This window comes from Lolium rigidum, chromosome 3 (genome assembly GCF_022539505.1).
Source record: "Lolium rigidum isolate FL_2022 chromosome 3, APGP_CSIRO_Lrig_0.1, whole genome shotgun sequence".
In the NCBI taxonomy this organism is placed as follows: Eukaryota; Viridiplantae; Streptophyta; class Magnoliopsida; order Poales; family Poaceae; genus Lolium; species Lolium rigidum.
Window position 1 is genome coordinate 321851446 of NC_061510.1, and position 16283 is coordinate 321867728.

Genomic DNA, 16283 nt, shown 5'->3' on the forward strand with positions numbered 1-16283 from the left:
TGGTTTCGGATGAACCACTGAAGCAGGCATCGGCATTATAGAAGGCATATGTGAAAAATCTTGAGAGGCAATTAGGACACACCAAAATTGTTTCAATCAGCAGAAAGCAGAGCTTCTTTTGTACATCTCTAAGTAGTTAGCCTATTTATATGTTTGCTGACAACGAGTTACTGACAAGAAACTTGTACTATTACATCTGAATCAGAAACTTAGGCCATGCACTATGTGTATGCGGTTTAAGAAAAAAACGAATCGATCCAAATTTGCTACTATGAGCCGCTTGTGACAGGAGGCATGGGGCCTCTTTTTTCCTAAAAAAATTCTATCTCCTTGTCTTGTTCCTGAAACGGATGGCATGGTTGCTCCTGAAACAGATAATAATAAACAAAAGAAGGCACACGGGATCGGGAAAAGCTCACCCATGGTCTCTGCATCTCCGTTAGCTCTCAAGTAATCAAGTCAACACCGCAGCTTGTCAAGTCAAGCTCGCCGGCTGGCCCGGCTCGTCCGCATAAATACTACGGACCGGAGCACGGCACGGCAGCTGTCGAATCTCCACAGAGGGTAGGAGAAAATGGAGCGCCCGGCACCGGAGACGGAGGTCACCCTCCGCGAGTTCACCGAGGCGGACGCGGAGGCGCTCTTCTCGTGGGCGTCCGACCCGCGCGTCGTGCTCTTCCAGCGCCGCGAAGCGTACGCGCGCGTGGACGAGGCCCGCCGCTACATCCTCGACCACGTCCTGCCGCACCCGTGGTACCGCGCCATCTGCGCCGGCGGCGGCGCGGTCGTCGGCTCCATCTCCGTCAAGCCCGACCCCGCGGAGGAGAGGGGCGGGCGGCGCTCGTCGAGGGCGTCCTTGGGGTACCGCGTCGCGCACGGCTACTGGGGCCGCGGCATCGCGACGCGCGCGGTCCGGGCGGCGGCGGAGGCGGCGTTCGCGGAGTGGCCGTGGCTGGTGCGGCTGGAGGCCGTCGCCGACGTGGAGAACCCGGCGTCGCAGCGGGTGCTGGAGAAGGCGGGCTTCGTCAGGGAGGGCGTGCTGCGGAGCTACGTCCTGCTCAAGGGGAGGCCCAGGGACATGGTCATGTTCAGCTTCGTTGACACGGATCGCGAGAGGAACAGGCCCGTAGAGGCCCATAAAGATTAGCTAGACCATGGGTTCTAGGTCGAATGCTTTGGTTGTTTTGGGCTCCGACGTCTTACACTAATGTCCGTATCTATATTATCATGGTTCAAAAAAAAACTATATTATCAGTTCCGCTAAAAAATCTATATTATCGGCTTCAATTTTTAGTCCCACGTTCAATAAATAAAGTTTGATTGTATGAAATACACTTAGAAAAAAAAAATATGTGTGGAATCTAAATGTTCTTATGATTCGCCGAATTTGCTAACATTTCCTGATCAACTAACACTCCATCATGGGTGAACATGTCTTCCAATATATTTTGCGGATACATGAGCTTCCTGCCCCATCACTAAGGTGACGTAGGAGGCAAATGTATCATCCTTTGCCATAATTATGACATCGGATTCGCAGACAAACACCATGTGGCACACACACACCATGCTAAATGGAAACTCGATGGGCGACTCATCTCATGCCGTGGATGCATGTGGTTATTTTTCCGGATGATGGTTTTGTTACCTGCCAAAACCCACCGGCAAGCAGTGGTTAAGCAACACGAAGAGCCGGGAGGCTTCCAAAACTGCTGGGGGCCCTGGTCCCTCGACGTCGTCCCGCAATGTTCCGGCACACGTCCTAGCGGTTGCAAGGGCATGCCACCTGACCTATACCTGGTCAGGAAGGTGTTGGATTGCTTCGATTAGTTTCCTGCATGGTAGACACGTAAACATTAAATACGAGCCCGATCGACTCTCAGGTTGCCCTGTGGATCGGCTCAAAGAGCCGATCGCCCCATGGTTCACGTCGGGTTAACGATGACATGGGGCTCCTGCTTGATCAATATAAAGTTAAACCAATCTACGACAGTTTAGAGTTTTCACCGCATGATCGGAACATCCTACGCGTAGTTGAGCCTAATACGCGCGAAAGATAATGGAAAACCAACCCTAAAAGAGACCTAAAAACCAACGTTAAGTCAATTCCCGGAACGTCCCTCTTAGGACCAACAAACCATACCTTACGCGCTACCGGATCATTCAACCCGTTTACAAGGCCTAACCATACAGATATTAAACCAATCCTTGAAGAATCAAGGAGCAACTATAACAGATTGGATCTACTAAATAACGAACAAACAAGGTGCTGCCCTTACACCTAGGTAGGTATAAGGGCAGCTAGATATCGAGGGACGGCATAGCTAAGCAAATATGCACAAGAAAAACATCCATGCAAACCCCAAAACACCTAAGATAAATAGTGCTACTCGCCATCAACAACGCTTCAGCACGAGCAACACAAGATAACGAATAAACGTGTACTGCCTAGATCGCGAGATGCGATCTAGGCAGCATGATGCTTACCGGAAGAAACCCTCGAAAGAAGGGGTGGCGATGCGCCTGGTTTGTGTTTGTTGTGAACGTGATTGTCCTCCTTTCTCGATAACCCTAGATACATATTTATAGTCCAAGGGACTTTCTAATTCGGGCGTGCACCTAACCGTGCACGAGTTAAACTCTATCTTTTAATTCTAAACTAAGATGCAATCTACTATATTTTACAGATACACGGACAATCTAGCCCAAACTCTTCGCACAAGGCCGCTTCAGAGATACTCCACGTATATATCCTTCAAGCCCATCTCCATTACGGCCCATCTCCTGATTTGGCCAAAATCTGGTGATAACAGGTTTTTCATGTAGATTGACATACAGGAGTCTAGTCGGCATGTTGCCTCGGCTTAGCCGACTCACGCTTTTATGGAAATTAGTGGATTCACGGTTGTGGTAGGCTGGTAGCTCCACGTGTCGGGGGCTTGTTTTTGTGCTTCGATTTGTTGAACTCTAGCACTGAAAATGAAATCCTTGTCCTATCCTCAACACGCCGAATCTTTTTTACAAAGAGTGTTGCGACTTATCAGTAAGCTTACACATAAGTCAACACACATTTCCTTAAGGTGTTCTTTGACGTCTTGTCACGATTCGCCCATTACTTTCAAATGTACTCTGAGATTCTTATCGCGCGAACGTGACAGCTATGGCAACCACATGATCGGGGGAAGCAACGGTGATTGCAACTTTTTTTGCTAGTCAAGTCGCAAGTTATCATTGGGGCGCGCCCTAAAGGTCCGTCCCCTATTAGGGTTCATATGCTTTGGTCTTAAGTTGATGCGTTGATTTTGTTGGCTAGCATCATCTTCTTCCTTGGGTACATCCTCTTCCTCCAAACTCAAACATACTAGCGCCAAGTGATTGCTCCATACGCTTTTGTAATTACCTAAGCACAGACTCATCTTCCTTGCTAAGATATATTATTGTGTGAATCCTAGGATGCAATACCAAAAGTTAGAAAGGAAACTACACCTTTCCCTCGAATGAAAAATTGATTAGGACAACCGGAATGGAACATTTGCTATTATGTGTTTTGGACTTTTGGATGATAAAACCATGATGGAGAAAACAAGTACTATCCTCCGTCCCAAATTAGTTGTCTCAAATTTATTAAAATATGGATGCATCAAGACACTAAAACATGTCTAGATACATCCATATTTAAAAAAATTTGGGACAACTAATTTGAGACGGAGGGAGTAGTACCTCTGACAGTGCAGTGTCATAATCGAACAAACCATGCGAGCAACCTCGCCAAAATAACCATATGAATTGAATAAGGAATAGCTATCGCAAAGCAAAGATAATGTTGCTGGCTTGCTTGCTTGTGCTGTTAAACTAGTATTAGTTCTAGCATCATCCTCTAATCCATCTTGGTTCGACTCATCATACTAGCGCAAGTGATTGCGCCGACGGGCGAGGCAAGGCAGCGAGCGATGGAGCCTGAGGGCGACGCGCGGCATCAGGGGCGGCAGGTGGAGGGCTCCGACGCCCAACCGGCGCCCGCGGTGTCGCTCCGGCCGCTGGGCCTGGAGGACGTCGACGCGTTCATGTCGTGGGCGGCGGACGACCGCGTGATGCGCCACCTGAAGCGTCCCCTGTGCGCGACCAGGGAGGAGGCGGTGGCGCAGATCAGGGACACCGTGCTGGGCCACCCGTGGTTCCGCGCCATCTGCGTCGAGGGAGGAGGCCCCGTGGGGCAGGTCAACGTGTGGCCCTACGCCGACGAGGGCGGCCACCGGGCCAACCTCGGCTACGCGCTGGCGCACGACCACTGGGGCCGCGGCATCGCCACCGCCACCATCAAGATGGTAAGCTGTAAGCAGTTTATCACCAGCGCTGCGGCGGCGGCGAGACTGAGCTGCGTTCTTGACGATCGACGGGTGCGCGCGTGCAGGTGGTGGGGAGGGTGTTCGAGGAGCTGCCGGGGCTGGAGAGGCTGGAGGCGGTGACGGACGTCGGGAACGCGCGGTCGCAGAGGGCGCTGGAGAAGGCCGGGTTCCAGAGGGAAGGGGTGCTGCGCAGCTACATCGTCCGCCGCGGCCCCGGCGGCGTCGACGCCAGGGACGCCGCGGTGTACAGCTTCCTGTCGTCCGACCGTCCACGGCTCGGGTGATCGCGGCGGCACTTCGGTCTTCGTGTAAATCTCTACTAGTTAAAATCTGAAACCGTGATTACTTCCCAAACTTGTTCTAGCCGGAGGGATCTTTCCAAACTTAATTACTTCACCTCAAAATTCGACGTATTGTACACGTCCAAGAATCATCCACGAGTAAAATAATGTATGCAACGGATGATGACCTTGTCAAAAACTGACTACAAATTTTGTTCAGCAATGAGTATGACTAATGTTTGGTTCCCAGGGTCCATTAATCCTAGGATCACCCACTTTTTACGGCATCTCCAGCGGCGTGATGCATTTTATTGTCCGTTTGTTTCGCGCCACGGACGCTGAAATGATTTTTTTGATCAAGCGTCCGTTTGCGTCTGGGGGTGGCTCCAGCGGGACGACGCATTTTTTTACTTGCTTTTTTTTTTCTCTTTTCCATTTGGACATTACACAAACTAATACATAGTTTGGAACATGGTTTACACAAACTAATACTCCGTACATGGTTTGAATCATGATTGACACAAATAAAAACATTTAAAAAAAAGAAATCAGTTGTGTTGATTTCCGTTTGTTTGCTGCCAAGAAAGAACATTCGAGGGCACACTTAGTCACTCAAACTGGATAATCCAGCTTGGGACGGTGCCCTTGTTGGTTCTACCGAGGAAGAACAACCAGAAACCTACACTACTGGCTTCGTCTGGCCCTTAGCCATATTCGCTGCAAAGAAAGAACACTCTAAGTTCTAACTATCGGTGTCCGAGCCGGATTCGCCGGTGTGGTAGTGCCTGCGGCAGGCCGTGTCGTCGAACACCTTGACGATCATCTCGCCGTCCCCCTCGTAGAGGAAGGTGAGCTGGCAGCCGGGCTCGAGCGCGAGGTCGCGGGCGAACTTGTCTCACCCCGTGTGTAGGTACATCTTGCCCTTCCCGTCGAACAAGACCTACACGGTCCACCGACAGAAGTTGCAGCTGGACTCCCGTAGTGCAAGTGCGCCGGCTCGACGCCATCGACGAACTCAGCGTACTTGTCTAGGAGTCGCTTGATGCCGAGTGGGTCGTCGTCGATGTGGAGGAGGAACTCGAAGCGGCGGTCCTCCTGCGAAAACAAGGAGGGCGCAGGCGACGGCGAGCGTGGGGCCGTAGCAGCTCCACCACGGCGCCCCCTGCCCCGGCCCCGGGGGCGCCCAGGGCCGCGGCCTCGACCGCCTCGCCGGCCACCAGGACCCGCCATGGACTTCCTCACGGGCCTCACTGCGTCGCAGGAAGAGCTAGGCGGCGCTACGGTGAATCTTGTGGCGGCTAGGGTTTCTTTTGGAGGAGTGGATGAGGAAGAAGAACGCGCACCCTCTTTATATAGGCCGGAGGCAGGCGATGACCACGGGACACGTGGCGTCGCCATTAACGTGGTTGGCGGAGGTAGGCTGCGGCCGCTCGGCAGTCGAGGCATCATCTTAACGTGGCGCAGACTGCCGAAGCGACGCAACGGTGCCAGTCGCTGGTGCGTTTGAGAAGACGCATCGATGCAGGGTCACTGCCAGGCGGGCCCGACGAAACGTCCGCCAGACGCGAGTGGACACTTTGCGCGTCCGCGCAGCGTTCGTAGAGACGCATCCGAGGCGCATATTTGGGCCAGGTTTGCGTCGCCGCGGATCCCGGTCACTTTACGTCACCCCGCTGGAGGTGGTACTAGACGGATTTCTTGACCTGGTGCACGAAAACGGTTGCTCAGCGTTTGTTTACGTCGCGCCGCTAGAGATGCCCTTGTCCTCAAATCGGCGCTACGAGCGCCCCTCCCCTCCTCCTCCCTTGCCGACCCCACAGGGCACGGCCGGGCAAAGAATCGCCGGCTTCGGCCCCGGCAGGGATCTCCCCGTCCTCTCGCCCATGGATACGGTGTGGGCTAACGCTCTTGCACTAGTAGCAAACAACCTATATGCGTTAAAAATAGTAGCGGCACACTAAAGCGATTGTTTTAGAACATGAATATTCCTGAAACTAATTAAACTTACTCAGAGTTAAGTTACATAGTTATGCGACCACTAAGTTATAGAACTTTCGGGAAAGCAGAGTTTCCTACTTGCCATATGAAAAAAGGCAGGCACATACATATATGCATCCTTTGTACATGTACAACTTTTGTTCGGAATTTTTTGAAAACTGTAAATACGGATTTTGGGGCCGGCTATTTATCAGGTACTTATGAACCTAGGTGGCACTACGTAATTCTAAACGGCGCACCTAAAAAGTTCCATGCATACGTCGCCGGTATTTCACTACCATTGGCCTGCCCGAATATATCATGGACGATGACCTTGTCAAGATCAGCAATAAGTACGAATAATGTGATTTCCGAGTACTAAACTTCAGAACTATTTCACTCATTTAAATAATATAGCTACTAGGATAGAGACTACTATATATGATGATGACACTCCACTCTTTCAACAAAAAAAAAATACCATTTTAAGGCCTTCTTTGATTCATAAGAATTATGCAGGATTTAGATTCCATGAAAAAATTTCCTACATAGGTTGTCTGATTCATATGAACATATCCTATAGAAAGTAATCATATAAGAATCTTGTAATGTAAATCTTATAGAAAAAGAAATTTAGATCATAACTCGTAAAAAATTCCTTTACTACAATCAAACACACTTCATGTAACTATGGAATTCAAGTAGATATGACATCTTAATCCTATGCTTTTGTTTTCCTATCCTATAAATCAAAGGACCGCAAACAGTGTGGGTCTAAGAATACATACAAACTGCTGTATCAGCAAAACATTAGTTGTCCACATCTCCCTCCAGAAAATAGCTGTCCAGAGTGCATAATTCAGGTTACATAAACTGTGTAGAAACATTACAGAAAATCGAACTTCAGTACAACATTTTATTTTCTATGAATCAAATGAGCCCTACTCCCTCCGTCCACAAATAAGTGTACATGTAGGTTTTTGGATAAATCAAACTTGTTTAATTTTGACCAACTTACTATCAAAAATTATACGCATATGTGACATTAGATTACTATATTATGAAACTACATTTCAAGGTGGATCTAGTGATACTAATCTAGTGTCATAAATGCTGCTATTTTTTCCTAAAAAGGTGGTCAAATGTAATAAAGTTTGACTTATCAAAAAACCTAGATGTACACTTATTTGTGGACGGAGGGAGTAAGATGCAGCAGCTGTCCAGAGTGCATAATTCAGGTTACATAAACTGTGTAGAAACATTACTGAAAATCGAACTTCAGTACAACACTTTATTTCCTCGGAAAGCAAAATAAGCCTTCTTCCAAAATACAGACAAACTAGCGTATCAGCAATCAGATGTAGTAACAAAACGCAAATGGAGAAGAGGAAACCTATCAGGGGTCCAAAAGCTCAAATCCCCCAAACCATGATTTCGGTCCCAAAGTACAGGTGCTTAAATTTATGCGCAGCCGTACAAACCCCAATAATGCAGCAACAGCAACCAAAAGCAAAAGAAAAGATATCCAACAGTACAAAACAGAACTCGCTAATGAATGATGGCATGACAATCATAATCATGTTGGTCCAGCACTCACCGATTACACAAACAGTGTGATGATTAGGAGCTGTTGAGCTCTCATTATGCTTGTGGGGGATGCTGCATTTTAGTACAACTGATGGGCCATGGCAAAGCTGCTAGCTACAGCCAGACTAACACACTCCAGTACTCCACCGAAACCTATGAACCCTTTTCAAGATGGCTGACTAACCCTGGCTCTTCTTTTCTGCCCTGAATCACTGAAAGAGGTGCAAGTTTTTTTCGGTTCCATCTTCTCTTTTGATAAATAAGCAAGTAAAGAGTTTGATAGTGATAAAAGACCCAATATATTGATTGACAGATTATTTGTTTTTAATGAGTGGAACTGTTCAAAAACAGCCATATGAACTAATTTGATTCCCTAATAGTTTATTGAACAAATCTGAGAGTACATCCTGGTACAAAAGGTTTTCATATCACATCTAGCCAAAAGTAAATTGCACCACAGGGCAGAATTGAACATGAGCATCAAATTTCAACTAACTGGAATGTCACATGAACATGTTAAAAGAGCCATATGAACTAATTTGATTCCCTAATAGTTTATTGAACAAAATCTCAGAGTACATCCTGGTACAAAAGGTTTCATATCACATCTAGCCAAAAGTAAATTGCACCACAGGGCAGAATTGAACATGAGCATCGAATTTCAACTAACTGGAATGTCACATGAACAAGTAGCCCCAGGACATCAATCTCCAACTCCAACAGTGCAACCTCTTGCAGAAGTGGGCAAAGGTCTTTAATCCGCAAAAGACTAAATCATTCCGTCCTCCATGACCAAAAACATCATCTGTCCTTGCAAAGTTGATAAAAAATAAAAAATAAAAATCTCATCTCAGGTTATTCAGGATCAAGCCTTCTCCTCCACTGAATTTCTCTTACGAAATACCCTCCCTCGTTTAGCTAGCGCAAGTTGTCCACTGCTTCGTCGAAAAGCATTTCCCGGTACCGGCACTCGCTGCTGCAGAATGCTTTCTCACCCCTGAAGAAAGATAAGAATCAATTATATCACAAAAGAATGCCAATGGCCCAAGTGCTGAATTATTATTAGCACAGAGCTTTGGGTGGCAATCTGTTCATGTTACGTCTTTGTGCAAAGTGCAAGCACAGGTAAAACTACTCTGATCAAGAAGATAGCATTTGAATTCGTGAAGCTAAAAATATTTTAGCGCATCTCCAAGCTTCAGTTTATCGGTTCAATCCATGGACCATGCAGCAAGCAAGAGAACCAAGAACAAGACATGGCACAGACCCCTTTCACTGTCCTATCGAAGCAAACTCAGTATAATCTTTTGGCACAAACTAGCAACTACGATTTGTTCTTTTGTTTTTGTTTTTGTTTTTGTTTTTCTGATGATGGTAGCTGGTCCGGGTCAGGGTCAGGAGTAGGAGCACAAGAGGCTTGGGACATGGACCTAGTTTAGCACTTAGCAACAACCAAATAATTTAGTCCATAGGAAATTGTTAACAACTCTCCCGCATTAGGATAATGAGCTCCTTTGGCATAGTTTTCTATGTGACAGCAATGTGGAATCAAAACAACTCCCTATGACAGAACTACTCCAAGTAAACGAGGCCTACTAAAATCTTTTAAAGTATGATGAATCAAGAATCGAACTCATCGACGAACAATGGCATATACACTGACACAATCTTGATGAAGTATAATATAACATAGTATCTTGATATATATATCAACAATCTGCAAATTGGTGATTGGATAAAACTTGCAATCATTGAAGCCATCTCCATGTCTGATAGCAGTAAATAAAAACTATTCTGCATCTGTCACATACTATTTCTTAGTATCAGCTAAGCAGCAGTTAAGAAATTATATCCGGCTCCATGATGTCAATACAGAACTTTATGTTAACGTTGCTAGTGTTTCAATATCTGAAGTGCAAGTGTTGTTGTCCAAGGTTGACATATAGAAGATCATGTTGCGAAATTCAGATCAACTTACATTTAGCATGAACAGACTATTCGTGTATACGTAAGCAAAAAAGCAGCAGAAACAGCCGCATCAATCACCAAAATATTTTTTTTCGATAAAGATGAATCACCAAAAAATATATATGGACTTCTGATCAGTTGTATGCAACGTCTAAAACTAGCGTTTATTTCGTATTAAAATTTTAGCATTTATACTTTCTGAACCGGCAAGCAAATTGAAGATCTGCATACAGTAAAGCATCTTTACAGTGTGAAAGGAAAAAAACTCACCTGTAGATGAATATGTCACTGGCATGACCAATTGGCTTGTGGCATGCCTGACAGTAGCTCAAGAAGCCGCTCGCCGGCACGGCTTCACCGTCGACAGCGCCGCCTGCTCCTTTGTCCATCTTGTCCACGAGCACATCCCCGCAGCTCTCGACTATGCAGTCATCAAAGATGTGCCTGGTCCTCGGGTTGGGGCCGCGAGAGATGACGCATGTGTAGTCCTCCGACATGGCCATTTCCCCGGGGGCGACGCCGGCGGCGAACACCCGCGCGGTAGGCGAGCTGACCACCTCCGGCAAGAACCTCCTCGCCGGCGACAGGACGGCCAGCTGCGCGTCCCTGTTCTTGACGCCGAACTCTATCGGGGAGGACACCAGCTCCACCGCCCTGCCGGAAGGGACCTGGATTCTGAGCTGCGAGCCGAACACCACCTTGCCGCCACCGACGGTGTTGGCGTTAGTGTGCTCCCGGAGCACGTCGGCGAGGCCGGCGCTGGCAGGCTCCGGAGCAGCTATCTCCATATGAGCCCTCCTGAGGCTTCTCTCCGACAGGAACGGGGGCAGGGCAGAGCAGCAGAACTGCTTGGTCTCAAGAATGGAGGTGGGGCTCATGGATGAGGACGGCCCCTCGGCACCGTCCAAGAACCCGGCCTGCGGAAGCGCCATGAACGGCCTCGGGGAAGGGAACCCAGGAGCTGTCGCAGAAGAAGAAGACTGATTCATCTGCCTCGGAGATTGAGCAGTGGCAGTGGCGAGGGGTTGCTCAGGCTGAGGCATGAGACCTCCTCCTTGCTTGGCACCAACTGCTCTTCTCGATCTGTTGCGCAGCATCGCCTCGCCTAGGAATACCTGTGCAGGCAGCAGAGGCCATTACTAATGATGAAAAAGATGGCAACCTCTGCGTAAGCTTTTGTTGTGTAGCTTTAAAGAATAATCAGAGACGGCGCAGAGGCCAAAAGCTCACCCGGACAGCAACGTTCTTGGATGGATCAAACAGAACTATGATGCCTGCTGCTTCCAACACATTCACCTCAATGCAGATTTAGTTTGGAATCAAAATTTCGTTCTTTGATTAATCTTTCTCTCACTCAGTAAACCGAACCGTGACAGGTTCCGGGCGGAAAGGAATGGAATGGGGAAGGAGACAACGAGAATGAAGAGAAAAACAGCAAGAAATTCAGACCAAAAACTCGACAGAAAAGGACTCGGAATTCCACTGGAAACCGCCAACACGAGAGCACCGCCCCCCGGATCGAAAAATTAACCCAACTTGGCAACAGAAAACCGCCAGAAAGGCGTCGCGTTCAGCCTTGATTTGCGGTTCCGGGGTAGTAGTGGGTTTGTGTATTTATACAAGTGGGAAGCGTGGAGTTTTCTGATCCATTACCCAGGGGAAATGGGAAGAACTGTTCTTCCTCTGCTGTTTTCTCTCTTGCTGCTTCCACTCCTCTCCCATGGGGGAAGGGGGAAGGGAAGAGAAGAGGAGGCCCTTATTAAAAAAAAAAAAAACTCGTGTACACTGGCGGAGAGAGACCTGTGCCATGGCTCAGAGAACAATAATTGATCATCATTTTTGTTAATTTTATCTTGAACAAGTGATAACTGTAAATGATGCGATCTTTGGTGACGGAAGTGCAGTGTCTTAACTACCGCTGAGTTAATTGCAGTCGCACCTTTTTTTCAGAATCTTAATTGTAGTCGTACTAGCGATCATGACCGTATTATCTTTTTTTTTTAATAAAAGGCACTCAAGCCCAACTTTGAATTAACAAAGCCACCAACGGCGAAAACGATACAAAATGCTGAACTCAGCTTACATAACGACACCACACACCCACACGAACTACCGAAGAAGCTACAACCGGAAGCGTGATCAACGAGCTCAGCCAAAGCGCCTACGAGACTCGGAGAAGAGCTGGAATCTACAGTGTCGGGCCGGAGCTCACTCGAGAGCGAGCCATTTTCACGCGCGCCTCAATAGAACTCCTACGTCGCAGAAACGCCACCGGAAGCCGACCACCACCGGGGGCCAACCCTCGAAGCCCACAGACCGAACAACAGCGCCAGGGTAGCTCGACAAGGGAAGGGGCACGGAGCAAGCCTTGCCGAAGATCGCCGAAGAATCACCTCCGTCACAACCATCGGAGAGCCTCGAGTTGTGGACTCCAAGACGGTGTCTTCAAGAAGAGCACGACACCGGAGTGCCGCCACCGCCCGATCCGGGGATCTTGGGTTTTCACCCGGAGCACGCAAGGGCGAGGAGAAGCCGAACGACGCCTTCAAGAAGGAAGCGACGTCCATGGACGCCGCCGTCGTGGCCCTAGAAGGTCCAGGGGCAAGAGTTTCCTCTCGGCATGATCTCTCCACCTCCCAAACATGGCAAGGGACGCCACCGAGGTGGCCGCCACCACGCCCCCACAAACCGCAGCTCGCTAAGCACCATGACAGCCCCCGTCCATGGCCCCGCCCAGCACTGTAACCTCGGGCTCGCCCGCCAACCCACAAGGTTCCCACCTTCCAGGGCCGCCGCCCGGCATCCATGATCTTGCCACCGCGCAGAGAAAGGCACCACCTTGACAGGACCTGAGACACCCCCGCAGATGGCCGAGGCTAGAAGACTGCAGGGAACGGCACTCCGACAGACACAGCCCTCCGTGCTGCCGGCCCAGCGTGCCAGCAGATCCCCCCTGGGATGGCATGGCAACCTCCGGGCAGGTGCAGGGCATGGCAGCCAGATCCAGATCGGGCCCCCTGGCCCAGATCCGGCCGGCGCGGCTGCCCATCCGCACCCTCGCGCCCCACCCCCGACAGACATGCCGCGCCAAGGCGACCGCGTCGTCTTCTCCAGTCTCCGTCGCCGGGAGGGCCGACCGCTGCCGGGTCAGACCACGTCGGGGGAGGCACACGAGCCGCCGGCCTCCGCTCCCCATGGAGACGGCATCCGCATCACACCCCCAGGCCGCCTCGAGACGCGCGAGCCTCGCCGTCCGCAGGCCGCCGGCCAGCCTGCCCCGGATGCGCCGAGATCCGCGCGGAAACATCACCTCCGGCCACGCCGCCCGCGCCTATGACCCGAAGCGAGGAGAGGAAGGCCCGCCGCCACCAGCACCGGCCGGGCTTTGCCCGGCGGCTCCAGCCGGCGGCGGCGGCGGTGGGAGCAGGAGGGGAGGACCTAGGCGGGGGAGAGATTAGGGTTCGCCCGAGCGCCCGCGGGAGCGCTCGAGGCGAACGGTTCCTCTACGCACACTCTCACAGCCCGTCATGACCGTATTATCTTTGTTTGAAAAATTGTGGTGGAAGTCTTCGATTTGTATGATTAGAATTTTTCCACTGCACACGTAATTTATAATAGAGTATTAAATTTTCTAACTCCTATTATTTTGTGCGGATCATGAAACTTGTTACTCCGTATTTTCTATCCAAACATCTATGCTATTTAATACAGTATGTTTCTCAATTTGGTCGAATTGACAACTTTTTTAGATAAACTATTGGTCGAACTAAAAGTACATGTCCTAAATTTTTCCGATTAATAGTATGAAACAAAGTTATGATTGAAAATAGTACACCACATGCCGTGTTAAACGACATGGACCCTAGCCTCAAAGCATAGGCGCCACCTCCATCCTACCACCCCCTCGCCGCCACCGGACATGGCGCATTTGGCACCGGAGCATAAGCACCACCTCCATCCTACCATCCTTTCATTGAAGTTGTCGTCCCTCGTCTCGACATTTGGCACCGGAGCCAGCGCTGGCTTGGCATTGGGCGACTCGCCATTGCTTTCGCTGCCATGACGGTCTCATCTTCAAAATCGAACGTGGCGAGAAGAGCAATTGCGCTCGTGTGCCATCCTGTCCGTAGGGGCCGTCTATTCTATTGGGCTCCAAAAACGATCGGTTATTCATGGGGTGTCCCTATGTGAGCCCAAAAACACGTGCGGCCCCAATAGGCCTATGAAGGTTGCTATAGAGGGCCGCCGGTGGAGTTGCTATAAAGAGGTCAAAATTTAGATTCCTTGTCAAACTTTAATGCCATTGAATTATTATTTTAATGTATAAATATAATTTATTTTAAAAAATATGATTGTACGGTGATACTATAATATATCACTGACAAGCAACGATACTGTCGGGAATAGCAAACGGAACCTGGGTGCACGCACACCCTGTTTCTTAAAAAATGAAAAAATGCTATGTAAAAGTTTCAAAAGATTGAAATTATTTTTTGCATGTACATATTATCTTGATATTTACTCGTGTAAAATTTCACCAAAAATACAATTATATGTGTCCTACACGAAAAAGACAAAATATCCAAATGACACAATAATGTTTGGATTTGTACTGTCAAAAAATAGGAATTTTTATTTTCTCAAATTTGTGTAGGCCACATATGATCGAATTTTTTCGTGAAAACTTACAGAAGTATCTATCAACATAATATATACACGTGTTCATTATTTCAATTTTTCTAAAGCTTTAAACTGCCATTATTTTGATTTTTTTCATAACCAGGTACGCGCACCCAGATCCAAAAGTGTCAGTCGCGGTACACCCCTTGTACTGAAAATCTTACTAGGGCTCATCAAACATTCCAAGTAAGTATTGCTCTTGTTGATGCATGGTTGGATGCGCCCTTCGTCTTTGCATGCATGAGGTGGTTCTATGACTTTGGCCTCTCCATTTTGGATAGTGCAATGTGGTGGGATGCAAGATTCAGTGCACATGAGGTTTTTTAAAATATTTTAAAAATGTATTTTTATGTTTTAAAAAATCATAAAAAATATATCATGAATACAAACATATGTCATGAATACTCGTGCGAAGTTTCGGTAAACTATATGTTTTATTTTAGCTATAGAAAAAGAACAAATTTATGGTTGTGTATATGGATAATTTTTGTTCAAAATTTGTCTTTTTTACATAGTTAAGAATACAATATATTTTCTTCCGAAATTTTCACAGTACATTCAGAAGATTTTTTATGTACGTGCAGATTTAAGCTCAAATTTTTTGGAATTTTCAAAACATGTTTTTTAAATTCCAGAAGCACTGATGTTCATGTGGCAATGTCACTTTTCGCATTTGGTGCCTCAAATTAGTTAGAAGGAAAATCCGTTATCATCGGTATTAATGTGTGTGCCAGTGGGGAAACGGTTTTTTGCAACTAAAAGAGGATATTAAGCGGCTTAGTTACATGAAGGTCAAGCTCAAGATCACATACTTCGGTCTAGAATCTAACCACATATGAGATCTTCTCCTCTTACCAAATTTACAAGACAGTCACTGACCTTAATTTACGAATGATCTACTTTTACAGAAGAAATACTCCTGTGTGGCAACTTAGTGCCACAGTTGCTATTGGTGCTTCAATCTACACGAAATTGGTGCTTGAACATGGTCTAAAGTGCCACAAGTACTAAAAATTTGCTCTAGTTGTGACTATGCCACATATATTTGGCAAAATAAAAAAATTGAAAATAAAATATTAGCAACAACATGGCTTATACAGGTCTAGTGCGCACTGTTGGATAGGATATTGATATGAGAATTAGGCCTCTAGGAATTGTAGAATTTCATAATATATCTGTATGCTTTTGATTTTCTTTCCTTTGTTTCATTTGAATCGCCAAATATAGTTTGGTTTTCTATGTCCCACGCCCCACTTGAATTACGACAGCCACTCGAACCTAAAAGATTAATGTACTAGGCAGTTATCCCAAAAGTCTAAACTAAGAGAGAAGACTGATTTTACACTCTAACACTCCTCCTCACGTCTATGCTCTTTTTTTAGTTTTGACATGCGCAGTGGTAGCAGGGCAATTTTAGCTTGCGTTTCTTGGGTATTGAACACTG

General features: G+C 47.6%; 3 protein-coding genes across 3 annotated transcripts; 2 read left to right on the forward strand and 1 right to left on the reverse strand.

Annotated features, from left to right (window-relative positions):
* The first annotated feature begins 574 nt into the window (after window positions 1–574).
* On the forward strand, window positions 575–1147 carry LOC124699969 (uncharacterized N-acetyltransferase p20-like). Its single transcript, XM_047232179.1, has one exon. The coding sequence runs from the start codon at window positions 575–577 to the stop codon at window positions 1145–1147; it is 573 nt and encodes a 190-aa protein (XP_047088135.1).
* A 2803-nt stretch (window positions 1148–3950) lies between these two features.
* LOC124696966 (uncharacterized N-acetyltransferase YoaA-like) lies at window positions 3951–4630 on the forward strand. The gene is made up of 2 exons (XM_047229622.1): window positions 3951–4325; window positions 4412–4630. The coding sequence occupies exons 1-2, from the start codon at window positions 3951–3953 to the stop codon at window positions 4628–4630; spliced, it is 594 nt and encodes a 197-aa protein (XP_047085578.1).
* A 4091-nt stretch (window positions 4631–8721) lies between these two features.
* On the reverse strand, window positions 8722–11872 carry LOC124699970 (FCS-Like Zinc finger 8-like). Its single transcript, XM_047232180.1, has 3 exons — window positions 11390–11872; window positions 10430–11274; window positions 8722–9188 (listed from the first exon to the last, which is right to left on the reverse strand). The coding sequence occupies exons 2-3, from the start codon at window positions 11254–11256 to the stop codon at window positions 9110–9112; spliced, it is 906 nt and encodes a 301-aa protein (XP_047088136.1). The 5' UTR covers window positions 11257–11274; window positions 11390–11872; the 3' UTR covers window positions 8722–9109.
* Window positions 11873–16283: the final 4411 nt, after the last annotated feature.